The sequence below is a fragment of the Serinus canaria genome, chromosome 1A (genome assembly GCF_022539315.1).
Source record: "Serinus canaria isolate serCan28SL12 chromosome 1A, serCan2020, whole genome shotgun sequence".
Lineage (NCBI taxonomy): Eukaryota > Metazoa > Chordata > Aves > Passeriformes > Fringillidae > Serinus > Serinus canaria.
In genome coordinates, this window is record NC_066314.1 from 42877983 (window position 1) to 42905541 (window position 27559).

At 36.4% G+C, this 27559-nt stretch overlaps 1 protein-coding gene across 4 annotated transcripts in view; it reads right to left on the reverse strand.

Annotated features, from left to right (window-relative positions):
- The window catches only part of EEA1 (early endosome antigen 1), a 66863-nt gene that overhangs the window by 19429 nt on the left and 19875 nt on the right, over positions 1-27559 (reverse strand). For 2 of the 4 annotated variants that reach the window (XM_050982868.1, XM_050982852.1), the window contains 19 exons: positions 25857-25984; positions 22047-22101; positions 21850-21915; positions 20973-21012; positions 20045-20152; positions 19837-19958; positions 18286-18441; positions 15691-15807; positions 13322-13660; positions 9785-9934; positions 8677-8796; positions 8248-8451; positions 7377-7577; positions 7059-7172; positions 5692-5847; positions 3795-3934; positions 2936-3266; positions 1368-1469; positions 92-286 (listed from right to left, as the gene is read on the reverse strand). In XM_050982868.1, the coding sequence (XP_050838825.1) occupies positions 92-286; positions 1368-1469; positions 2936-3266; positions 3795-3934; positions 5692-5847; positions 7059-7172; positions 7377-7577; positions 8248-8451; positions 8677-8796; positions 9785-9934; positions 13322-13660; positions 15691-15807; positions 18286-18441; positions 19837-19958; positions 20045-20152; positions 20973-21012; positions 21850-21915; positions 22047-22101; positions 25857-25984 (2844 nt within the window). Of the gene's footprint in view, positions 1-91; positions 287-1367; positions 1470-2935; positions 3267-3794; positions 3935-5691; positions 5848-7058; positions 7173-7376; positions 7578-8247; positions 8452-8676; positions 8797-9784; positions 9935-13321; positions 13661-15690; positions 15808-18285; positions 18442-19836; positions 19959-20044; positions 20153-20972; positions 21013-21776; positions 21916-22046; positions 22102-25856; positions 25985-27559 lie in introns of those variants that run through there. The other 2 variants (XM_050982861.1, XM_050982875.1) reach the window with 2 other exon arrangements.

The window sequence follows — 27559 nt, forward strand, 5'->3', positions numbered from 1 at the left end:
TTTATCACAAAGTTATTGACATAAAAGCTTCAATATTTATCAGAGGAATTTACATTCATTTTCCTATAAGAGTAAGAAAGTACAGTCTTACCTTTTCTAAAAGGGCAGTTTTTAATTCAGCTTGCAGTGTTTCACTATGTTTTTTCTTCTGCTCAAAAGATTCCTTTAACTCTCTCAGCTTTCCCTGGAGATGTTGCTCACTTTTTTCTTTTTCCTTCAGAAGACCCTGGATTTCCAGTACTTGTGCTCTTGCTGAATCAAGGTCTATAGACAACTGCTTAGAAATCTATATTCAAAAATATTAAGTAACTGTATATAATTTAAATTTAAATCAGTTTTTGTACATGCTGTTCAAAGAACCAGACCATCCCACAGTGCCACTGCTGTTTCATAGCTATGTGGTTGAACACTGGCAAGCAGATTTTAAGAACTACCATAACACATTAAAATAATCTGTTATCCCAAATTTACTACCCAGAGATCAACAGCAGTCTTTTTTATCCATTCTAAATTAAGATCAGGCAAGTCTTCTCACACCAGCACTGGTTTGGGCTCTCCTGCTGCCAACTGCAGCATACACCAAGCTCATCCTTCTGCACTTTCCACTGAGCACCACAGCACTTCAGCTGAACGAGTGGGGAGCCAGGGAAGTAGCAGCAATAGTCACAGAGCAATTACCATCACACCTGCACACCCCCAAACCTCTTTCAGACAGTAAGTGTCCATCACAGTCTATCAAACTATGTCCATTGATCAAATCTTTTCTGATTCCTTTAGGGAACAGAAGATGCCTTGGGTAAAGAAATCCATGAAAGCAGACGTGTCCTTCAGGCTGCCAGCTGCACTGCATGGTCTGAATGCTCATCTTTGAAAAAGAAGTACATTTGGTCCTTATGTAGTCACAAGTGACTTACACAAGTTTGAAAAAGCAATTCAGTCCTTGAAGGATATCTGAAAATGTCCTGCCAACTACACTGAGAACATACTGAATAAGCCTCAGAATAAACTGGATCTAAGGATATGAAATAACAACTTTTATTGTAAGGAAATACAAAAAAAAAAAAAAACCTGAGGTCACAGTAATACCACATAACCATTTCACTAATGAAAAAACATGAAGGGCTAAAATCCCCTGCTACAGTATGTGGAGCACAGAAAACTACGACTAAAACCTATATTTTAAAGTTTCAAATTACCCTCTAGGAAAGTTTTAGTATCACCTTATTTCAGTGCCAAATATAATTTACAATTTGAGAATTGAAATATCTTTATCTCTCATCAGTCCCAGCAGGTGAGACTGAAAATCAATCTTTTAAACATTTATTATTATTGGTTTTTAGATTTTTGAAACTAAGCGGACAACTTACCCCCTCCTTTTTCTCCAGTGAGTTTTTCAATTCATTCCTCTCTTTAGCTACAGACTCTGTTTGTATCTGAAGTTGGTGTTTTAATTCTTGGCAAGATTTTTCCTAAAAAGAAGGAAGGAAAGGAAGACAAGGAAATATTCCTGTTAGCTTCTAAGACCGTGTCTGGAGCATTTTTGCAGGAGTTCCAAATCCTGAAAAATCCCGCTTTCATTTTCAATGAAAAATCTTACCTTCTCAACTGCAGACACTTTCAGATCAAAACCTCTCAAAACTTGAAGTGGCAAATCTAAGGCACACATTAGATGCCCTGTACTAATAAACTCAGCCAGGTGCCAGAGTTTTTCTGATTAGGGACAGTCTCCCTGTTTGAAGCTGTGGTTGGCACCACTTCTCCTTGATGAAGTAGTAGGCTCATTGGTCTCGCTCAGGATCTGAAATTCCCTCATGTTCAAAAACTCACAAGCAAGTAAATTTGCAGACCTCTGTGCATATGCAACCATATGTAAAGTCCAAATACCACATATTTAAGACAGTGGAGAGCCTCCAAAAGATTACAGAACTAGAAGCAGAATCTGGACTACTGCCTTGAAGTCTAAACTGGGGAGAAAATCCTTCAAGTTTTTAGGAGAAACAAATCTGTAAACAGCAGTAACTAAGAAAAGCAAACAAAAGAGCTTTCCTTCAAAAGGTGAATGAATAAGAGAAAAATGTTCTTTTTAACTAGGAGCAGATTTTTTTTTTTAGATCAGATTAAAAGCAGCTCTGAATGGGTTCTGGAAAATGGTGACATGCAAGATGAGAAGAGTATGGGAAAGACACCCCTTGCCATGTCTGAGATGAGGGTGTCAGAACAACTGTATGCATATAGTGCCCATTCATATCACCAAGGCAGAAGAGGTAAGAAAAAGGTGTATCTTAACCCTAGAAAAATTTTACTTTCTTCACCATTGCTCTGGTGAAGTACTTGTTATACTGTCACCTGTAAGACCTTTCTGAAATTCAAATTAGTTCTAGTACTCCAATAATACCTTAAGCTAGGCACTCCCCAAATGACAGATGATGTTACTCGCTCTCTCTGCCTGCAGTATGCAGCCTTCCAGCACGTCCAGACAAACACACAGGAAGTTCTATATACGAAGACTTCAGAAAGGGAATTAAAATGGCCTCAGAAAAATAACTTCTTCAATACAAGAGCATTTTAGCAAAGGTTCTAAAACGTTGTGTTGTTATAATACAGTTGATATATTTTTTAAAAGGGGGACATTTGCCATCAAACTGTTTCACCACTTGTCATCTCCATTTAGTTTCTTCATTATGTTAAAGGCGTGCAGCAAGACGGAAAGATCCTGTTATGTGATATGACTGATGTTTACTCCTGTAAATATCTAGGCAAAAATTCAAGGTGGGAAACTGGTATGAACTACTAAAACTCACAATTTGGTTTTCCTTACAGTACTAAATATTCATGCATTTTCATCATATGTACACTGATTTCAGACAGAAAGCAAAGTCATTTTATCAGAATGTGTATACACCAAACTTAATACCTAACTAAAGAATCTACTAACCATTTCTTCCATAGCTGCTTTTCCTTTTTTAATTTCTTTTTCTAATTCCTCCTTTCTTTTTTTGAAGGACTCAGAGCTTTTTGAGAGCTTATCTTTGGTATCTGTAAGGTCTTTTAATAGAGTGTCCTTCTCTAACTTCACTTGTTGCAGCTCTGATGTGGCTGCTTGCATTTTACAGTCAAGTTCCTTGAGCTGTTTACTTGTATCTTGATTTGACTTCTCAAGGTTTTGTTTGAGACTGGCCTTTTCTGCCTCCTGCTTTGAAATTTGTTGGTTTGCTTGGTCAAGGGCCTCAGATTTCTTCTGCAAATCCAGTTGAGCATTAGACATCCTGCAAATACAAAAGGATAAAACATAATTTTTTTAAGTTCTTTTTCACAGGTTCTTTTGTATCCTTAAATGTCTCTACTTTCATCCATGGCCATTAGATCTCTCCAGTTAAGAAAAAACAATAATTTCAGAAACTAGTTTTGAGATGGTTCCTTCTTCCTCAACTATAATGAAACTAACCCTTTGCTGCTTATGCACAGATTGCAAATTTGTATTTGAAAAAGGTTACAGAGCTATAGATATTTAAAGATGGACCTCACTACATCAAACTGTTCATTCATTTAGCACAGTGAATAAAATGAAGAAGTGTAGTGAATCACAGCAGTCAGTGACTCCTGTGAGACAACAGGGCAGATGGAGTGAAAAACAACAAGTGGGATACAACACAGTTCTTGTGGCAGAGGGGACCCAGCATTTATTTATGACTTAATGAAATCACAGGAGAGAAGCAGAAAATTTCAACTCTAGTCCAAAGTGCCCCAGTTTTATGTCTGACTTTGAAAAGTACTGTAACACAGGAAATGCATACGCTTCTCTTGCTGCTTCAAGCTGTTTACTCAGTTCTGCTGTCCGGAGGTCTAATTCTTTGTTCTGATTTCGCTGTTGCTGTAACTCCTGAAGAGCTTGGTCTTTACTTGCTCTAGCATCAAGAATGTCACCTTCAAGTTTCTGAGAGAGAAAATTAAAAAGATAGAGCCATCAGAAAACAACCAACAAAATAAAAATAGCAATAAAAGCAAAGTCATCTAGTCTGTGAGTAGCATTAACAGTAGAAAGCAGTCACAACTCTCATGTATCATCTGTTTCATTACTTTGCAATTTATTTTTCACTGTTTAGTTCTTGTTAATCACCTGCCCTTCCAGAACTGAACTATTTCGGTAAAACATTCTAAAAGCATCTCTAAGTAAAAGGCCAAGCAGGCATTTTATTGCAAAGTAATAGACAAAAAGCTTTACAGCTTTTTACACAAACTAAAATGGTGAAGAAATTCTATGCTTGCCTGGCAGTGGTTTTTCTTCTGTTTTTTCCCAAAGCTACTTTTTCACTCACATGGAATATAAAGAACACAGGAGCCTTCAGCAAATGGGCACTCTTTAGACTCTTCAACATACTGACTGTTTTACAGGCACTTCTGCTTTCACACAGAGGCCACAAAACAAAGTGGCCAAGTTTCTCCAAAAAATTTCCTGAGGGCTTTTTGTTTTCTATTTTTTTTTTCTATTTTTTTTTAATGCCACATATTCAACTGGAATAATCTCAAACAATGGTGATGATGCCAAGATTTACATAGATTTGCAGTCCTGTTGACAGCATCAACAACCCTGCTCAGTTTCACACTTCAGCTACCAGGAACCCCATAAAATCATACAAACACGCTCTGTATTTCTCCTAAGCATTTGTGTCCATTGGCTACTTGTGAAACTTCAGCAAAAGAATGAAAACTAAAAACACAAATTGAAGTAGACAAATAAAAAACCCAGTGTCCAAAAGATGAGATGAAAGAACAAAATAATTATGCTGATAATGAAATGCATGACAGCTTTTATTTTTAATAACACTGGATTTAAAATTTCATACAGGGAAAACAATCTTCATTCTCTTCTATAGAGCACAAAAGCTAGGAAAAACACCCAACTCAGTCTTGAGCAAAAAGACTACTAACCTCCCTCAGAACAGAAAACACTGCAAAACCAGTTCTGCATTGCTCATGATCCCTGAATCATAGGCTTTTGTGTGTTATGAATTTGACTACCGAGAATTTTTTTTTTAAATAGTGAACAAAGGTCAAAGCCTAAATTTTAAAGCTCTCAAGCATCAAGGACTAATCCATATCCTTAACTGAAAATACTAGTATATCAAAACACCAAGAAGTTCTGCAAACCTTCTGCCAGAATTATGTGGACTTTAAAATAAAAACCCATTTCAGAAATGGAATGCAAAACTCCAGATCAAGTTAAGAGATGAAAGAGTGATAAATAAATCTTGCTAAAAAGCCTAGTGAAAGGCTTCAGAAATAAATTAAACCATACAGGCAGTGTTAAGCAGGGCTAACCAATGTAACACATACTCCCTTCTAGTACTTTTCAAGTGTGCAAGTTCAACCTGTAAACTCCAATTTTGGGATATATTCAAGTTCTTTCACATAACAATTTCCAGGTAGCAGAAAGGTTGGGAGAAGCACACACACCCAGGAAAATGACACAATAGTGGCAGTGTCATAGGCCTATCTCTTTAATGTGATGTACTAGCATGGAAGAAGAGAACAGGACTAAATGGTGAATCAGGAAACATTAGTGAGAAAGAAAACCCACAAGAGTGATATTGATATAATCCTTCCCCCCTAATTTGAGCACAGCTTTTACCACATGCTGCCTAACAGCAGAGATCAGTTTCTGTAGGTCCAGATACTGTGTTCAATACAAACCTTAAGCTGTGCCTCTAGTTCTTCAGTTTTCTGTTCTAAAGAAAGGCATTTTTCTTTGTACTCTTTAAGATTGGCTTCCAGCTGAGTACAGTATTCCTGCTTGTCATTCAGCTTAGCTGTAACCTGATCCAACTGAGCACTGACCTTATTTAACTCCTGGGTAAAACAAAAATTCAAAGGTTGTTACTTTTTAAGTGACTTCAAAAATTACCAATGTCATTTATGTTTTAAATGATCTAATGTGGTCAAATTAAAAAGGGAAATAATGTTTATTTTTTATTCTGAGGGGGAGGATATAGAAAGGAGAAACACAAACACACGCACAAATCCCCTCTGTTTCACTGAAAAAAAATATTTTAAAGCCTCAATATTCTCTCAAACCTTACAGGCTCTGGGCTAATGTTAACAAAGGTGTTTGAAGCTGTAAATGGAAGAGGAACTGTAGGTAATAAAGGTGCTAGATCCTCAAGTTAGTGCAGCAGTAACTAGGAAATGATATTAAAATCTGAGATAAAATTTTTGATGTCTTTCTTTGTCATGAAGAGGACAAAGAGGAAAGCCAATAATATGGAAATGCTCAGTCCCCCACACACCAGAGATGATTTCAAAACATTTTGTTCAATACAAAACAAATAAATTCTGCAAAAGACATGAACACATTCACCTAGTAACCACTATAATGACAGCTACATCAAAGTTCACTGTTCTCCAACCAAGCTGATGTATTTAGTTATTAATTATTTATTAAATGATGCAAAAAGTTGTCTCCTGTTTACAGTGACTGATTACATTCCCATGCTACAAAATAGCAGCATATTAACATCTGCTGGATGTTTCCATAAATCCGCAGCCCTGATTTATATTTGCAAATATTTGATTTAACAGATGGTAAAATGCTTCACTAGTATTAAAACACATTAAACAACATGTAATTTTATCACCAGCCTTTTGATTTTTTATGTCATCTAGCACACAGAGAATTATTTCTGAATATCAGCAGCTGATAGGAAATTTATCTGAGTCAGCAGTAGGAGTTAGGAGTTTTTGCTTCTACTGAGTGAGTTCTACAATCTTTTCTTCATAGCATACCCACAGAATTGAATAATACCTCCAGAATACCTAAGGAGAGTTAGATTCTGAAAAATGGCCCTACAGCAAGGAGTGGACTCCCAAGAAAATTCCTTGCACTGCGAAATATACCTGCTCTGGAGCAGCAAAAGGAATTGAATGCATACCACATGGTTAAAATAGCCTAAATTATCATTTCCCAATGCTTATTCTTATGTTCATTGAGTCTGTAAATAGACTATTCTTAGGCTTTTAAGCAGTTTTTAGGTAACATGGAACATTTATGTGTTGCTTAATACCTGTTGTTTATCTTGCAGGGCATGCTGGGCAGTGTCCAGATGGTTCTGTAGATCTGCTCTCTGAGCAGCTTTTGATGCTTCTGCTGAAAGTAGCAATTCAGTCTTTGCTTTTACCTGAAAGATAAATTGTACTTCACTAAAACATCTGTTTTACCACAGCTCATTCTCACTTTTTGATAGCCATCAGTAAGTTTAATAGTAAAATCAGCAGTATTCATGTGCTAGTGTATGCATTTCCTTGTAGATAAATGCACCTTTTCCCAAATGGGAAATCACAACCAGAATTTTTCATCACCATAAAATACAGAGATCCATTACCTGCACATCAAGTTGTGACACTTTCTCTTTACTTTCATTTAACTGACTGGTTAGTTCAGTGATGTTTGTTTCTAGGGAAAGCACACGATCTTGAGCAGCTCTTAGGTGTGCCTTTTGTTCCTGCACTTGTTCATGCAAATTCTCTTGGGCTTGTTTATGACTTTCTGATTGATTTTTCAGCTTTTCTGTCAGCTGAGTTACCTGCAGTGGAAATAAAAAACCAAAAGGAGAAGGCTGGAACAGCATGTCCAAGGAAGTAAAAACTTAATTTTGGTGTGTCTTATTATGGCTCTGGAGACTCAGTGCTATCACATTTCTTTTCCTGAACCATTACAGTAAAGCTATATTGTTCACAACACCAGAATTTAAATAGGTTACCAACTGAAAATAGAAGCAGAAGAGAATTGTCAATTTGGCCTTAATGTAACAGAAACAAAATATTAAGGAGACAACAGATGCAGGCTAAACTGAATTTTGGTGTTGAAAGCAGGAATCAAGCCTCTTTTTAAAATGAGTGAAACAAATGTATATATAATATTTATTTACATATAGTTATAACTATATTTATGGTTTTTACGAGTATACACATATACAAATACACATATAAAGTTATGTGTATAACTATTTTTAAGTACATATTACTAGCATATGTACAAATGAAACATCTAGGAATTCCTTTCCATATGCTTATAGCATGGAAGTCACCAAAACACAAGTTTTGTGAAATTTACAGTAAGATCTTTAAAGCAAGTCTTAAAGAAACAGAATAGTATAGAAAAGATTAGTGTCATATCTGATGAGACAGGAAAAAAAAGGAAACAAGATTCAAAAATGAGAATGAATGAAAAGAACCAGATCTTGACATTCTTACCTGTATTTGTAATGCGTGGTTTTTCTCTTGTAGCTGGTTAAGTACTGCAGTTTCTCCTTCACCAGCTTGAATTTTTGCATATAAGTCCTCTCTTTCCTTTTCTAGCAGAGAGATGTTGTCCTTACTTTTTTGAAGCAAAGCCTCAAGATTTTGAATTTTTTGGTCCTTATCTCCAATTTGTCGTAGTACTTGTTCCAGATCATTCTAAATGAGAAGATAATAGTGTTTAATTATAAGGACCTTAAAAGTTGAGCCTAATGCATAAAATATTGGATACATTTATCAAACACTTTCCATATATTCTATTCCAGATTTATAAATTAATTTCTTAAAACTAATATAATTCCTGCAAGTCACTTTTGGAAAGAAGTATTTCGCATAATGAAACCCTGGAACCCACTTTCACATGAGGATACATAACTACATTACCTGGGCTTCTCGTAGTTTTGCTGTTGTATTTTGCTGAAGTGTCTGCTGCTCCTGGTGCTGCTGCTTTGCCTTTTCTAATTGATGTTGCAATTCTGTGGAATTTGCTGCTTTTTCCTTTAGCTGAAAAAAACCCCCAAAACCAAATACCAAACAAACCAGACAAATAAGTGGAAAAAAAGCACCACTCAGTATGCCAATTGTACTCAATGCTCACTCTAACTATAAAACATGGATATTTAAAAACTTGTATAAAAACAAAAATCCGTAACACTAGATCAAAATCTAATCAAAGCATTCATTACAATTAATTGGTGAGATTCTATATCACAAGCAAGAACTATAGAAGAATTATCAGACACATGTAATTTAGCTCTCAAATTATCTAAAACATAAGAAATTTTTAGTATGTTTTTTGCAATAGTTGTTAAGATGTAACATGACTGATAATAAAGCTACCTGTAAAACAACATTATTATTACTTTTTTTGGCAATTTCAGTAGCAACTCTCAAGTCATTATTTTAGTAGCAACTTCAGTTTAGCAGTCTCTCCACTTCTATACTAGTCAAGGCTTTGCAAATTAGCTACAGAAAAGTTTAAAGCTTTGACAACATACCACTCAGATATTTGGCCAATCCCCCTACAGCCAGCAGAAAATCAGCAACATACACAAGATATTCATTAAAACAAATAGAAATTAATAAAACAAGTGTTTTCTCCCCATCCAACCCACACTGATTATTAACTATCAATGACCTGCTGTACCATGTTTATTTTTCTTCATGTAGGGCTTTATCCTAAGAAAATATCTACATAAAAACTACCCATATGGGCCTATGTGCACCTAAGTTATTTTTTCACAAGACCCTTAGACGAAGCTCTTAAGTGCAAAATGCACTTTTGTTTTTTTGTTAAGCACCACAAATACACATCCATCTGTACAGACAAGCAGCGCCTAAGCAGATTTTGATAATTTTACCGTAAGTCCTTGACAGTATTAGTCTAAAGAAATTCCAATGATAACAAACTTTATAAACTGCAGTATCACCACAAGTGTGTTTACAGGCATATCACCAGAACAAACTATAGAATCTGCATAAAAACCCCTACCTGCTCTTCAGCACGAGAAAGTTTTAACTGAAGGTCAGCCACCTGCTGCTCTCTGTCCATCAGTTTCTCACTGGACAGCTGCCTCTGTTCCTTGAGCCGCCCATGCGCTTCCCCTAACTGGCGCTCTGTTTCTAGGAGTTTACTGTGCAACTGCAAAAAAGAGTCACCCACTTTTTCAGTCATTCCTTAGCCAACAGTGATACACACTCATTTCCTGCAATGTTTATCCAAAGTTTTCATAACCCAGACCAAAACAAGTCCATGACCTCCTGAAATCATGTATATACCTCATACACCTCAGAAACACAAATCATTTTAAAAAACAGCATAAATGGCACAGGCAAGAAGAGATATTCAAAAAAGTGGGTTGGAAGGAACCAGAACATCTTCATTTATCTACAGGAGTCCTTCAAAACAAGTTACAGAGATTTAACAGAAATAGGGTGGGTCCTTCAAAAGCACAAGGACTATCATGTAAAATAATGATGCTTTGAGCCATCTTGGTTTATCCAGTTCCCCAGCTCCTGTAAATCCAGTGGCTGAAGCACTCTGCCTTTACCTGCTCCACTCCCTCCCACAATACACTGTTTTGCTAGAATATTAAGAGTGTAATTTTTAGCTTGAGCTAGCTACATCAATGGCATTCATTCTCTGCAGATAAGAGATACATGAACAGTCAGTGTAGGGTACATGGCAACTTTGGTGGCTTTTAGTCCAGCACTTTCCAGCAGCAAAGAGTTAGTAGGTGGATGTGCTCTTCCAGCTGGACACAAACCTGCTTCATGATTTTGTCAGTCATCAAAAGCAGTACTGCACCATCTTCAAAGTGCAAGGATGGCCTTTTACAATTCACTGTTCTAAAAAGTTCTTTTTGAAACTGCCACTATAGGTCCTGGGTTGCCTCCTGCCTACTTCTACACGAACACGTTCAAGGACACAATGACCTGTTAACTCAGTGCAAAACCAGAGAAAGGATCAGACCTTGCAGCACAGCAAGAACTTTGCATAGGTTGTGGGAAAGCTATGAGTGAAGCTTGCTCCCTGCTATGCATTTATGTTCAAGGCCCTTGAACCATTCACCTTTTAACTCCAGGTCCTCCCTTCAATACCCCTAAACCTTCTTCCTCATGCTTCCCTTAAATCCCTACTAATATCTAAGCAGAAGGCAGCCCAATTTACTGTTCACTGTAAGCAATCACTGTTTGACCAACAGGCTGCCCAGCAGAGCAGAAAAAGGAACAGTGATTGTGGTACCATTACACTTTCCACCCTGGTGTCAAGTTGGAATGAAGCCTCTCTCCTGCTGCCTGTTTCCCAAAGAATTTAACACTGAAGGACTTAACGCTGAAGTCCTTTGGGCCATGTGTCAAAATTTAGCTCAAGTTATCAAAAAATGCAAAAGTTTAAAGGGTTTGGAGACAGAAATTTGGGAAATAAATGTATCCATGACCTACCTTCTTAAAAAAATCAATCTAAATTATCTGCCCACAACCACAAAAATCATGAGTGAAAAGCTGTTTGGCATGTGGCCAAGATGCTGACTGCTAAGGGTGACTGTACAGGTAAGTAAGAGGTAGGAGTAGAAGGAGGACAGGGTGAGGAAAGAGACCATAATCTCTCTTCCAGTAAGAATATTTGTCTTTTCTTGCAGGATCACCAAATTATAAATATTTCTTCCTCACTAAAAATACAAACAAGAACTGTAGGAAAAAAAAAAAACTATTGAAGAAAGGGTGCAACAAGATAACAATTAACTATTCATTGTTATGCTAATACTGGAAGAAAATGTTTGGAAAGAGGGAAATCACTAACAATATGTCACACTAGTTACTTTTATTACAGACATGCTTAAGTATTTTTGAAGAACTTTAAGATGACATTTAAGTAAACAGGACCATAAAATCCAGGATTAACCTATGTTACAGAATGCAAAAAAAAAAAAAAAAAAGAGAAAATATCTAGACTTTGAAAGAAACAATTAAGTAGATTCAAATTTTCTCAATAAAATGTATTAACAATTTACACTTCTTCAAAACTGAAGGAGTCCATACTCTCTCATCCATACCCTCCTCCTACTGCTGTGCTGGAGCCAACATTATAACTGAAGTTTCTTCCATTAAGATCACTTCTTCCACATCACCCAAATTCTAAAATGTACAAACTTAACCAGACATGCACTCATCAAATGAATTTTGAGAAGATGACAAGGATTCTAAAAAAATGTGATTTGAGTAAACAATTATACATATACCTCCATAAACAGAATTCATATTCTAAGTGTAAGCTAATGGACTACATGCATAAAAAGCTAATTCCAGTTAAGTACCATGTGAATAAATACAGGAATTTAGTCTTTTCATTACAATAGTAAATGAACTCTTCTTTACAGGAAGAGAAAGGAAAATATGTTTATGCTTAGCTTTTCTTTTATTTTCTACCAGGTACAAAGGGTTTTTTTCCTGCACTATTCTTTTACTATACAATTCTAAAACACATCCTGAAGTTCAGTGGCTTGTTAGGTTGTCTTCTTTCCCAATGGTATCACCAGGGAATGTGTCATGCCTCCATTTCCTATCACAGGAATTCATTTAGCAATGCTTTACTCACCATCCTCCTCCCTAATTTTCCCACCCCAAAAATCTGTCTTGAAAATGCCCTCTGAGGCTGAAGACAGATTTCAGCTCAACCTCTTGGCTTTGATTCTGTTGCCCAGGCAGTTTCAGCAAATGCAGATAACTAACATAATTATCTCCTCTCACCCTGACAGAAGACTGATGGGAGAAGGAAAGACATTCTGGGGATGTAAAACACACATAAATGTGGTTCAGCAGAGTCACAGTTCTTCCAAGATAAACTATACACAGGGAGCTTGCAACTTGATATGTTTCAGATTTTACAAAGGGTTGAAAACTCAGAAACACTCACTTTAACATAAATAAGCTTTAGCAAGATTAAAATGAAGTGTGTCATACTAACAAATAAAGATATAATTTTTTACACCTCAAGTCTGGACATGATTACTGATACACAAATATTTCTCCAGTCTAACACATTACTCTCCAAAAAAAGATAAACTGAATTCAACCAACCTCAAGTTTCAAAATGCTCAATGTTATATCAAAGTCCTACTTTCTCTAAGTCATTTGACTCAGCAGAATAATAGCTTCTGGTGGGGGGATGTATGCTCTGGATGCTTTCCCAGCTATCAGCAACATAAAGAGAAGTTTTTTAGGGAGAAACACTAAGGAGGCAATATCAAGATTTCACATTACCCTGGCTTTTCACACTAGGTATTCCCTACTACATTCACTACTCAGACTTAAATCAAGCACTGTTCAGTTGTAATGTAAAACCAAGATTTGCTTTTCTCAAACTTCCTCCAAAGCAGTAAAATACAAGTGCTGGTTATTTACTCTCCTTCAAATAAGGAAATGTAAATGAATGTTCATAAGAAATATGTATATGCAGTTTTTTTTAACTTAGGAGATGGTTTGAAGGAGCCAAATAGGATGGTCTAGGAGGTTTAAGGAAACTTACCTGACTGAGCTCACTTTGGAGCTGCAGGCCATGCTGCTCTTTTTCCTCCCTCTGCTGCTGGAGCTGTTTACATTCTGCCTTGAGATGCTGGTACTTTGTCTCTACTTCAGACAATTCTTCTTTAAGCTTCTGGCTTGCTTCTGCCTTCTCACCTAGCTCTGTCTGCAATCTCTGTATTGAGGCTTCAGATGCACACAGCTTTGCCTGAAGCTGTTGGCAGTCCAGATCCTTCTGGTGAAAACTTGCCTGCACATTCTTCTTACTCACAGATACTTCATTATGTTTTTCTTCCAGCTGGGTGTAGTCCTGTTCTTTCTTCAGCAGCTTCTCAGTCAGACTCTGTGAAGAGAGTCACATAGCAATTCAAGTAACTGTTCAAAATATTATTCTAATTTCCTTCTAAGTGTTGATGCTGAACAGTGAAGAGCTTGTTCAAAAACATTATTAAAGAAAATATTAACCTGCATCTTGTATTACACACATTCTGAACCCCATATAGCACACAGTTTCAACTGGAAATACTGTCTTTCATATTCTCACATAAATTCACTTTTCTTACTGAGAACTCCACACAAACTCTATTTCTATATCCTGAAAACTAATTTGTTTTTCCTGTATGTTTAAATCAACTTAATTACAACTGCAATTGCTTGGGGAAAAGTTGAAAAGTTTTCCATGGTAGATATCTTCTGGGCTACAGGCCCTTACTGGCCTCTGCAAGCCAAGCCCCATAATTACTGTGCTTTAAAAACGACAAATGAGAAAGCTCCAGCTGATCTCAGAAAACTTATAAAACTTATCTCAGAAAACTGATCCTATAAACTTATATATACACCTCTGTTCTTCTCAGTATAGCTCCTGAAAATATAAGAAACAGCTTTCTTGCTTGAGGTGGTACTCAATGAGCTCAAAAACTTCCCATCAATGCACAGAAATATCTTCCCACATTGCAACTAGATTATACATCAATGTTCATATCAAATGTATTATATTCTATATATTCTACATACAATGTGTTCTATCATGAATTAATGGCTCCTCCCTGATAGATTTTTCAAGGATGACACACTGTTCAAAGTGGAAGCAATTTCTCTTATTGGAAGCTAGTCTTACCTCTTCCAGTTCCTCTAGGGCCAAAATTCCTTAGCTAGCATATAATTCTTACACCACAATTCTCACACCAATTCATTACATCTCTTAATGCAGCTTTTTCTAAGGTGATGTCTTTAATTCTTATGGACATCACCTTACAAAAAGCTGCATTAAGAGATGGCTGTAAACTGCTTTAAGTCACTAAAACAAGAGGAAAAGCAGCTCACTGCTATTTCTTTTCCAGTTCTTCAAGTGGTGTTTGGCATTAACCTGGCATAGCAGAGGACTTTCTCTTAAGGTGTGGTTATCTTATGCATCCATCTGTTTCACAACTCATTGTAAATGAAAGACCAACAGATTCAGGAAAGGCCTCTATATTGTACAGCAACACTTCTGCCAAAAGCTTGATTTATTGTTGCTGGTCTATGGAAAATTACAGCATGACAACTCTTACTTTTTCAGTTCCACACCTAATTTAGTGAGCCAAACAGACTCATCCTGCTAAAGGTAGTATCATTTACCAAATTTTAATTGCACCTTCTTATATTTTTTGCAAATGTCTTAATATTAGATTACATTAAATACACTCTGTTTGGTCCCTATCCTTTCCTTTTTCCAAGGCTGACAAGGTTCCTAGTAAATGCATGTATGTTATGTCCAGTTCATACCCAGTGGTACATGCAACATAAAGTACTACACATCTTTGTCCTTGTTTCCTGTCCCTCTTTATTTCCATTTTTACCCCCACAATACATGACTTCTAAATACAAATACAAAATGCAGCAAGCTCAAAGAGCTCTCAAAGAATATAAGTTGAAAAGTTTCTGGAATTAATTTCCATTTTCTACCATTCATGATGCCAGCAAATGGCCTGCAAAATATGAAAAAAAGTATAATCTAAAAGCTAAGAAACTGGAAAACCAACAAAAAGAACTCAGAATTATCTTTCAAATTGTGATTTTCAGGCAAATGTATTATTTCCAAATGTACTACTTTTAATGTATGAGATGACAATTCCGCTTAGTGATAGGTAAGCATAAGCTACATCTATTTAAAATCTGAAATCAAAGCAACCTAAAGAATTTCAGTTGTAGTGTACGATGGTCATTAAAATATGGTGTTTGCTTGCACATCATAGTAATCCAATTGTTAAACAAAATTTCAAAGGAATTCTCAACTTCTGCAAGAAGTTAGTCTTCAGTGTTTCCAAAGGTATTGTGTGATGTGTTTCCATTTTAATGTGAGCTGACAAACAGAGGAAATAATAGCATTCTCACCTGATTCTTCTGTTCTAGCTCTTTGACTGAACTTTGAAGTTTTTGCAGCTCCTGGACATACACAGCTACCTCCTGAGGTCCTTTGGCAAGTTCAGCTCTTAATTGGTTAATGGTAGCCTGAAAAGACAAACAGAAGAATACACATTTAAAACAAAGCTTTCCATGCATAATACAACAAAAGTAAGATGTCTGCTAGTAAAATAAAAATACATTTTCTATACAAATAGAAAAAATCACCTAGGGAAAAAAATCACCAGTAAACAAAGCTCAGAGCACCATCAGAAGTATCACTGAGTGTAGTTTCCCAGCTGAGATTCACTATGTCCTATTCTGGAAGACAAAAATCTGACTGAATCCAATAGCAAATGCCAGGTTGAACCCAAAATTGATGAAAATCATAACAGATTACCCATTGATAATAATCACAGTTCTAGCCAAAGGTGAAACCTTCCCAAGTCATTGCAGTTACACGGCCAAAATCTTGACTGCTCTAGGAAGGGAAATGTGCTGGAAAAGGCTCGAGAAGCAAGAGCTGCAGCGGGCATTTGATGCAAACTTGGGCTGTGACCTTTGGACACATCAACCCTGCAGGTCAGCATCATCAGAGGAACAATACTAACCCATTAAACAGGATCAGTACAGAACAGAATATATCAATGACTGCACAGTATTTGAATACATTAATGGAAGAAAACAAGAAAAGCACTTTAGGGCATAGCTACCCTAAAGCATGTTGTGTATTAATGCACTCATTTCAAATATACTATATACTAGTGACCTTTTATAAAGAAGTTTTCTTTCCTATTGTTCTTATAAGCAGAGATTTCAGGACAAATACATAAATACTGAATTCAAAAGTGAACTAAAGCAGAACAGAAGTAATAGACAATGACCATCTAATTTACAACCTTCCTACAGAAAAAGGAACACCAAAGAGAACATAAGAACAGAATATATGACTGTATATAGTTACCTGACTTTCTGTAACCCTGTGCTTCACAATACTGTCTCATAACAGGGCTGTTAGCTAAAACACATCCTAGGATCAGTCTTTTTTGGCCAAATATTCCAGGATGTTATCAGAAAACAGCATGGTTACTTTATACTGAGAGTATATAATGCAGAAAATGTGCAGGTAGCTTACAAAGGACACCACTGCAGCCTTTCCAACTAGAATCATAATTTAAATGCATAAAGATCCATTTCTTGTTCAGAATTCAGTAAGACAATCTCAGATTTCTTTCTTAACCGGGAAATATATCCTGAATATTCAGTCCTGATATTTTCTTGCTGATATGTCTGTATGAATAATGAACCATTAAAAAAACAGGAATGCATCTATTTAATAACATCTTGAAATTGTCTTATTATGACAGAAATTTGCTTTGAAAATTAAATGCTTTTGAAAAAAATTACCTCAAATTTAAGTGTCTCTATTAGAAAGCAGAAGGATAAAATGGATGGATGAAAGATGGAAAGAAGCAGCTGCAAAAGCTGCACACTTCCTCAATTTTGTTTTATAAATATTCCAGCATTTCTAATGCCTTGCTTAGTAGGAGGGAAAACAAAAACCCAAACAAAAAAAAACACTAGTCCCAGCTTTATTAAATTTACCCTCAATTTAGGCTACTAATTTTGTTTACTTCTTTGGGCACTCAAGTTAACAATCAAGCCTAGCTGCTTCATTTATTGAAGATTTATAAGATACTGAAACAAATCCCAATAAGCAGAGATTCACAGCAATGCTTAGCTCCAAAGCAGTGCAGCTGTTTTCATGACACATTCACTATGCAGGAGCAACTACAATGAAAAACTAAAGATGAAAGAAACTGCTCAGTATGAATATTCATGTGAAAGATGTAGATGCCATTTTCAGGTACAGCTCTGAAAAAATGTACTAACACCCAACAGATTTAGGTGACAATTGTAGATTACACTGTTCTTCACTTCCCTCTCCTGCAGTATTTGAAGACGCTCATATAGGGTTAATATGATTTTTGTTATTTTCACCCATACTGAGCATTTACCTTATTTTAAAGATATTCATTTTGAAAACCAATATTAATATGTGTATCCATAGGCAGCCTGTAAAATAAGCCAAGGATGGGTGTAAAAATACTTTAAACTTTCAGTCCTTGATGTGGTCTTAAAGAACAAAGCTGAGATGAAACATGGCCAAACATTTATGTCAAGCACTGCAGCCAATGTGCCCATGAAGAACTTCCAGTCCTTATTTTCTTATGAGTAACACTTAGCAAAATTGTGTTTTAGCCAGAAGCTGTTTGAGACAGTTCGAGGAGTAAAGCTCTCCTTAAAGATCCAAATCTGAGATGCTGCATCCCTTTTCTTCTATTTGTATGGAAGTGGAAGTTGTAACTGATAGAAGAGCAGAATAACCAAAACTTTTGAAGAAGTGAGAAGATTTAATTAAATGCTTTTTCATTATTATTAGTAATCATAATGAAATAATTAATCATAATAAAAATGCTTTTCATTATGATTAGTTATTATTTTCCATTTTCATATGATAATCACAGCAAAGCTAGAACTCACATCTTTATGTATGATTGTTATTATTATGCATGATTATTATACCTCAGAGTTAGCCTGCTCTGCCTGCAAGTGCTTGCACTCATCTTTCAGCTTTTCAGATTCTCTTTCACGTTCCAGGGTCATTTTATCCATCAGCGTTTGAACTTGGACCAGCTCCTTTTTCAGGACAGCCACATCTTCCACACCAGGCCTTTGCAGCTGTAAAGATGTGAGCAGTGAGCAACATCACAATGGCAGATATGCTTCCAGTGTCAATGTCATTTCTAAAAATCTATCAAATCATCCATTTATAGACAAAGTGACATATACAGTATTACAGCTAGGCTTAATTAAAAAAAAAAAAGAACTCCAAAACCACAGAGAAGTGCTTATAATTCCCAAAGAAAACAGGACTTAAGGGCTGTTTAGGTTTTGTCTGCTAAATTTTGAACTTGCTGATTGATTTCAACCAAATCTGACAAAAGGAAAATTGTCTCAAAGATTTAATTTTTGTAACTTTTATGTAGGGAGATGGCTAGATACAGGATATTGCCCCTGTCATCAAGAATTATTTCAGAAAATCACCACAGACAAAACAAAAGGGCATCTGAAGGCAGTGTCTTGAAGATACTATCAGATATGGCTCATACCAAACTCACAGGCAAAATCTGTGGGTAATTGCATCTCAAGCACCATAACCTCCCTCAGCATGAAACAGCATGGAGAGAAAGGAGAGGGGTGGCAACTAGGAGCACTAAAGAAAGCAGAGAAAAGGAGTGCTGGCATCTTTAGATGAGAAAAGGAAAAGAATAAATGATAAGCAAAAGGGAAGACAAGAAGCAACTGAACAGGGAGGAATGGATAGGTCCAGCATTTGGGCAAGGCCAATAGGCCCTTGAGGGCAGTCAGCTACAGGGAAGAAGGGGGATAAACAAGTCCTACTTTCCTCAAGAGTCTAAGCAGTAGCTGAGTGTGAGAAACTAGGAAATTCCTTGCATTACTGCTTTAGAAGTGGCCCAACTTGCTGAGTCACTGGGATTGCTCCCTGGAGCCATGGCTGAATATAAAAGTCATCAGGAGCCCAAATCCTGGAATACACACACATTGGTATTATCAGCCAAGCACAAGAGGGACAAGATTAACATAGGCATGATGATGACAGCTGCCAGATTTTCAGCCACCATGTCACAAAACACCTCTCTGAGCACTTCTTAAAAATCCAGCTGCCCAAGGACAGTCAGAGCACCTCATGGAAAAAGTGACCTAAAGATAGCTGTGGACGTCAGCAATGGCAAGCTCCAAGTTCAGGTCTGTGCAGCATATCTATATGTGTAATATATTGCAGAAATGCTGAATGGTAGAGCATGAAATGAGAAGACTATAGCATATTGCAGGGTGAATTTTAATATATGTCAGAAACAACATACAATTTCTCACTGGAAAAACACTGAAAATGCAGGTCAAAAACAATGGTACTCTGAATTTTTTCAGCCCACAAGCAGACATCTTCAAGTTCAACAAGAGTTTGACTGCATTAAAACTGTGTTTGCAAGCATTTAAATAAACCCCCCCCTTGACTTGAAAACAACAAAAACATTAATGTGATGTGAATACCAGCTCTGTCTTTAAGTCTTCTACTGTACTTCTCTCTTTCTGCAGTTCTTGTCTCAGGTTCATCACTTTCTGTTCTGCACCTTCCCGAAGGCTGATTTCTTCATCATACTTCGATTTAAGATCTAATAAGAAAGAAGTTGAATAAATGATCCCTTTCACAAATTGCACAAGCAAAGAAGAGAATCAGATCTCATGCTAATACACTTACCCACAATTTCTGTGGCCAGTTGTGCTGCTTTTTGCTCAAATAAGTCTTTCATTTGCTTAATGTTAAAATTTTCTACTTGGATCTCTTCTAGTTGCCGTTCTAATGATTCTATTTCCATAAAAAGAACAGTATTATTTTCTAGAAAAATTAGGACAATACAGTTCCTCATGCCCATAACTAACCATGAGAGTTGAATATGTAATCCAAAATCCCTTAACATCCAATCATCTTAGCAAAGTGAACTGAATATCTGCTTGCAGATATTTTACTGATGTTAAATATCTGCAAGCAGGATGTCACTGTCACTAGCTGAGTACTCTGCAGGATTAAGTACATATTGGTTTTCATTGGTCACAAATAGCCCTGCAGATCACTGCAGCATGATGTTGAACTCCAAGCCCTGAACTGTAATTAATCAATATCAGCCAGACAGTTTATGTACAAAAAGGGACAATTTTATTCTATGAGAGCCTCATGGAGAAAAACAGACCAAAAATTATGGGTCTTCAAAACAAAAAAAAATTCACTGTTTTCTTTGTTAGTGATGAGCACAGAAAAACACTACATAAAACCATCACTGAAAAATTCTGTATTTTATATACTACAGTGCTATAGTATATATCTGACTGCTTGAATATATTAAATGATTTAAAAAGTGTTCAAGATGCCTCATGAGAACTGCTTTCAGATTCAGAAGTCCTGTTTTGCTTCTAAAAATTTCAAACCCTGAGCCCCTGGAACATTTCCCCAGACTCTTGCTTAACATAAATAGCTCTTAATAGATCTTACAATTAAATTTTTTTGCCAGTAATTTTAACATTCCAGCCTTCTAGCTCTTTAATTTACCTAAAGTGCTACTTTACCTAAAAGCTAAACCAAACTAAATTCCAAAGAAGTGCAGAAATTAATATAATAAAATGTTAGCCACCTGTAGACGTAGCTGTTGTCAATCCATCAGATTTAGATTCCTTAAGAAAACAGAATAAATGCACCATTAGACAGTAGGAATAAAAACTTCTACTTCCAAAGATCATCCATTTTTTGGAAAAGACTGGGAAACAAAGACTTCTGTGCTCAAACACTGCACAGCAGTATAAAAATACCTGAATTTAAACAGTTGTATTTGGAAGACCAGAAAAGGCCAAGATGACTTTTCATTTCATATATCACTACACTATTAAGGTTTCCTCTCATAAGGCTCCATTAAGAATAACCTCCCCCTCCCTTTCCTCAATATAGAAGTCTGTCCTAAAAACAGAGGTTACAGACACCAAGAAGTACATCCTGAGAGGGAGCTTTGACAGGAAGCAATTTCTGAGGTTTGTAACTATCCCGCATTGAAGCAGCTCATAGTAATAAAAAAAGCACAAGTTTCCTTTAGGGCACAACACACCACAATTTGCCTTGCATTATTTTTTGAGCTCAGCTGGATACCTATGAAATACCACTGCTGTTTTCCAAAAGTTCTTACAAGAAAGACTCCATAGCCTTTTCTCATAAAAGATGAAACACCACATTCAATTTACTTTCTTTAATCAACTGAGTTCTGAATAAGCTCAACAGAAGGAAAAGTCTGAACTGCACTTGTAGTGAGCAGTATGGAAGAATTGTTATCTATTCTTTGTTCTTTATATTTACATATATACATTTTCATTGTGTAAAGATAACTAGCTTTGCTTGCAAGAACATGTCAATATTTAAATTACAGAACTAACTAAATCAGGCCACGTGCCTTACAAAAAAGGTTTTAATCTTCAATGTCAATGCTGACGATAAACCTGCTTCAAGTATTTTAAAGCAATTACTTGCTGCCGCTGCCCCTGCAATTTCTCTAGTTCTTTCTTCAGCTCTTCTGAATACCATCTCTCCTCCTGAGGGGGAAAATGATAACCAAAAAAAATAAAAGAAGATAGGGAGAGAGACTATAAATTTGGTTGCTTAAGACAGTGGAACACTTCAATTTGAAACAATGAACCAAGTGCAAGTAAAATACATTTCCAACCTTCAGCGAAGCTTGCAAGTCTTGGACTTCTTGTCGGAGCAGTGAGACTTCATCTCTGAATAAATATATCCACAGAGTGGAGAAAATGAATACACAGTGGTTGTATTTTGTCAATTACATACAAGTTGTAAGGTGTGCTAAGTAATTAGAATGATAGCCATGTACTACATAAATATAACTTACATAATTATAAATATTTATTTTTAGGATTTTTTTAAACTTGGAACAAACAAGATTAATATCACTTTGCACATCTCCAAAAATGCTAAACATATTAAATGGATAAGAAAAGAAATAGATAAGAAAAAAAGTCTCATGAAAACAGAATGTAAATCTAAATCAGTGCATCAGCTCAACCACATGAGTTCAGTGACAAAGCCATGCATTGGAACATTTAACTGGTTTGCATGCCTTTGTACAAAAAGGACAGGTTTCTTCTCCTTCACTTCCCATATCATGTAAAGGAACACTGCTAAGCAACAGCATGCTACCTTACTCCTGAAATATGCAGTTACATAATTTTCATCCACACAGCAATTTGGTATGCCCCACAAACATGTTCACTTAATGGTCTGAATATTTAAAGTCTTAGAATTTTAAATTCTCAAATTTCATGCTCAAGTCCCAGCCACACAAGAACACACGATCCAAGGCTATAACTGTAAGTAATTGATTCACACAGAACCCTTCAAAATTCACGTCTCCTTACAGAGTTGCACAACTACACACACAAGAATAATGTTGCATTACTGAGATACAGACACTCCAAATCAAGAACATAAGGGTCACTAAAATAATGTAAAAATACTCTTTCTTATTGTTTGTACAGTGGCAACACTAAGGGTTACACAGAATATATATGTCAGGTACCAGTGCCAACAAATCCTCTCAGTTTTATACCATACAATTTTATTGCTGCTGGTGTGAATTATCCCCTCTCCACAGATGTCCTCTCAAATTATCTCATACTTAGGAGAAAATAAACCACCAAAGCAAGTTATTTTTCAGCTAAACTGGTGAGGAATAAATTCAATTTACATTAGCATATTAACATCAGGTCAGGGTCATCAAGTAGCAAGTGAAACATGCACTTGAACCAGCGGAGCAAGAACTCCAAGGTGGACCAATTTTAATGACAAAACAAACATGGGATATTGTGAGATTTACATTTTTCAGAGGAAAATTTTGTTATGTACACATTATTCTGCCTGTGTGATATATTTACTGGAGGTTTGCAAATACAACTTTACTGAGGCAGGTGTAGCTGCATTCCAAAACCTGTGCATGGGTTGTAGGTGGAGAAGAGGGAGCCTCTTTCTCATCAGTACAAGTAAGTAAATGAGCTAAGACTCAGATCTAAGATTATAAATAAATAAGCAGGTGGAACAGTCAGCTGTATTGAAGTTGGACTGAACATATACCAGACCTGCAATACCAAAGCATTTCATATGTTCTGGTCTTCACCAGAATATATTGAAGGGTTTGAGTTGTATAAAGCTAGTTTGTAGTAGAGATAAGGTGGAGGGGAGGAGAAAGGAATGAGTTTGCAATGTAAGGAGCCTTCTACAGTAGTTGCCTTGATACCCCCAACAACTAAAATGAAACCATTCTAAAATGAAACCTGAAATTAGTTTAACCAGTGGAAAATGCATGGGGGATGGGGGAGGGTTGAGGGGAATTAGTGTAAGGGATCACTACGGGCACTGTAACTTTGCTGTTCTTGCCATCATCCACATCCTCAAAAAATTTCCGTTTCTGCTAGCGCTGTGACAATGCCTTCCTCCTCTCAGCACATCTGAGCCTACCAACTGGAAAATCCTTAGTGCTTTTTCATTATGGTCCATTCAGTTTCCCACTTGTAAAGCCGGTGCCTCCGCCCTAGTACTGAGTATTGATGGCCTTGCTGAATCACACTGGGGGGGAATAAAGTAATTTACTCTTGAAACTTATTCCTCATCGTTTACTGGGGAGTGGGAGGAAGAGGAAACTGTAATTCCCAGTACTTAACTTTTCCTGTTGACTACATACGGAATTTCACCTCCCAGTCTTGGTCCTAAGAATTGTACATAAGCTTCACACATGGAGAGTAAGTGGAGTGGCTCCCTGCTGCAGGCTACAATATTTCTTTAATAGGGAATTCTAAGGCTCAGAAAAACATATTTATGTTGAATGACAGTATTCTCAAGCAAACATGCAAATGAGCAGCATTAAAGAATGCCACACTAATAGGAAAATATAGCTCATGTGTTACAATGGCTCTCACCAGACTCCCTTTATTCCACCTAAACTCCCTGACCTTGTCCACTTTTTCAATTATGTGAGAGAAAACAAAACTACTTGTCCTTAAGCTGTCATGAGCCAGGGAAAAATAACTAAATTCCACCAGCCACAATATAGTTATGACAAATAATTCCCCCATGTGAATGCCATTATCCTACGAAAGTATCACTTCAGGTCTAAGTTGAATTACTCCAAAATGACTTAAACTTTAAATAAAAAGAATATTCATTCTTGAATAAATGTGCACATCAGAAGCCAAATATGACTTCATTAGTACCTGATCACTTTATCCTGTATAAAGCCCCAATTTTGATTTCTTTTGATACAGCAGCTGAGAGAGAAGGCAGCTACCTGCAAGGAAGCAGTCATCCAAGACCTCTGCTAAGGCTGGCTCCTACTGGCTTGCCAGCTTTGCTCAGTACTGACTTACCAGCTTTGCTCAGATCAAATACAGATCTGCATTTGGGCAACAACTGAAATATGTTATCTTCCACACTTTTCTCACCAAAGAGTCACCCCCTCCTAAGTTAGTTACATAAATATATGTATTTCTTTCAATGTAATTATTTGTCATTTGGGGCCATATTTCTGCTTGTGACAAAACATTTGAACTGTTTACTTTCCAGGATCAGCAGAAGCCACAGGGTCATGTGCTGTGTACCTCCATGCTGATCGCTCTGAATCTCCTGTGTACAAACCAGGGGAGTCTGGGGGAATGTGACAAAACAGCAGCATGGACTGCTATTTACAGCAGCACAAAGAAAAAGAATTAGCAGGAAGCAAGAGGAAACCTCTATGAATTTTACCCCCAAGAAAAACCTTCCCAAAGCAACTCAGACTACTCAGTTAAATATTTCTAGAGATAGTTTCACATTATCAATTCCTGCTTCATACCACTGCTCTCAAAAATGAAACAACCTGATATTCTTCCTAGGGATGTATTTAATAATACAGTTTTGACCAAAAAAAAATTTAAATAAACTAGTTAGGATTTCTGAAGATCAGCACAGATTTTCTGAAACACAGAAGGAGAATTACTGGCACACATAGAAACTTCTCAGATTTGCAAATAACTAGGTAATAAGGGAAGCTATTTAGGCAAATACTGATATTGTAATTAGTTAGTAAGTACCCTAATTAACTAGGGACAAAATTGGGTTTCTTCTCTATCTTTAGGGTTGTCCTCTCTCCTCTCTAATGATGATATTTCAGCTCTATGTTAGAAATTAGGAGAAAGCCATTTTTTTTTCTGCCACACTTGTAAAAATCATTCTGGTCTGTAATGCTGAATTGTCTGCTGAATCAGAAACAGGTGGCTTAATATCATAAACACGTGTATCTCATTTTCACTTACTGTCAGACCAGTATCAGACAATATAAGTTACAAGCCGCCTTTTAATTCTAGTTGGAAATGGGACATGAACATTTTAATACTTGACTGAATAAGTTCAAATTAATAAAACCTTCAGTGTAACTAGAAGCAGCTCAACACCAGCACAAAGGCACATGCACAAATGAATACTGTTTCACCTTTCTGGTGACAGATGACCTTCCCCTCCATGAGTTGAATCAATGCCAGAATTATGAACTGCTTCATAGTGCTTGAACAGCTCCTCCGCTGATCCATGAGACTTCATACAGAGAGGACAAATAAAGCCCTATTACAAAAAGGAAAAAACAAACAAACAAAAATATTAAATTCATTTCTTTTCCATCTTATTTTTACACAGAACTTTAAATTCGCTCATTTAAGAAGTAGTAAATGCAATTTCAAAGATTCATACTAATTCTTTCATGCTCTAATAAGAGATTTTGCAAATAAAATATTAGAAAATGCCTGCAAAAGGCACATTCCATTATTCAGTGAGGTTTTTTTCCCCAACAGTATTACATACTAGCAACAAAATTTTATTTAGCAAAACAAAAAGGAATGTTCTGCAATTCCTCCAACCCCCCACCACCACCCAACAAAACAATTTTCCATAGAACTTTTCATAAAATCACATTCTTATTCCAAATAGAAAGTAGCATCTGGAGTTTGGTCTTTAAAAAGGAGATATAACAACCCACTCTAAAGTACAGTTATTCATAAACTGATTATCTCCATATTGAAACCTGATTTTAATATGGGCCTGACAACTGAGAATCACTTTTTACCTTTCATATAATTAATTGGTAAATGCCTTTCAGATAAATACCACATCAATAAAATCAGATCTCTACAGCCCTAAGAATCAGAAATCATCTATTTTCTTTCCAGCATATATACTACAAGCTTACCAGAGAGGAAATTTAGCAGATCAATGCCCTCATTCTACCCATTAGCCCACAAATGAAAACAGTGTTATGTTCCTCTTAATGTATCTCTAAACATTCATGGAGTGTTCAAGCTGCCACTTACCAGAAGTACCATCCACCTCATTTTTCACCATTTATTACATCTGGTGTTGAGTTCTTCACCCTGGACTACACCCTGGCTCCTCACTCATATGGTTATCATGCCAACTCTGAGCCCAATTCCCATCCACACTTCAGCCCATAACAGTAGCGACACTGAGAGATTCCCAGAGAAGAGCTAAAAACCTCGTCTCACATTAAAGACTCCCTGTAATTCCAAGCAATGCAAAAGGGACCTCATGTAAGTGGGGTGCCTGTCTTTAACTTTTTTAAGGCCCCCTGTCCCTTTAATTCATTTCAAATATGTATTTTTTACATTTAGATGTTATCCTTAAGTTTCTTATGCCACTACAAACTGTAGTATACTCCAACATTAAACCAAGGCTCTCCAGTATCAAGATGAGAGCATTCCTCTAAATGGGATTATCACACTTCACCTAGCACAGGCTCACATATGAGTTATGGAGGACACATGAAGACTTTTGGCACTTTTCTGCTCTTAACTTTGCATCTGGGTGCTAACAGATGCAAATATTAGAATTAAATTTAAATATTAGATTAGAATTAGATTTAAATATTAGAACAAAGTGAACATAACGAATGCGTATGTTGATAACAACAAACAGCATTCATTTATTAATTTGGCATTCATATTCTTTTGTTTCACGAGTCACTAAGAATTCAACAACATTTACATGGTTTTAACCCAAGAAAACTACCATGTTCAGCTACTCAAATGTAACCAAAGCTCTAAACAGAGCCTTCATAACTTCTATTATTTATTTAGTATTTCAGAAATTAATTACTAAATACAGTTGTTCGTCAAGTACACCACA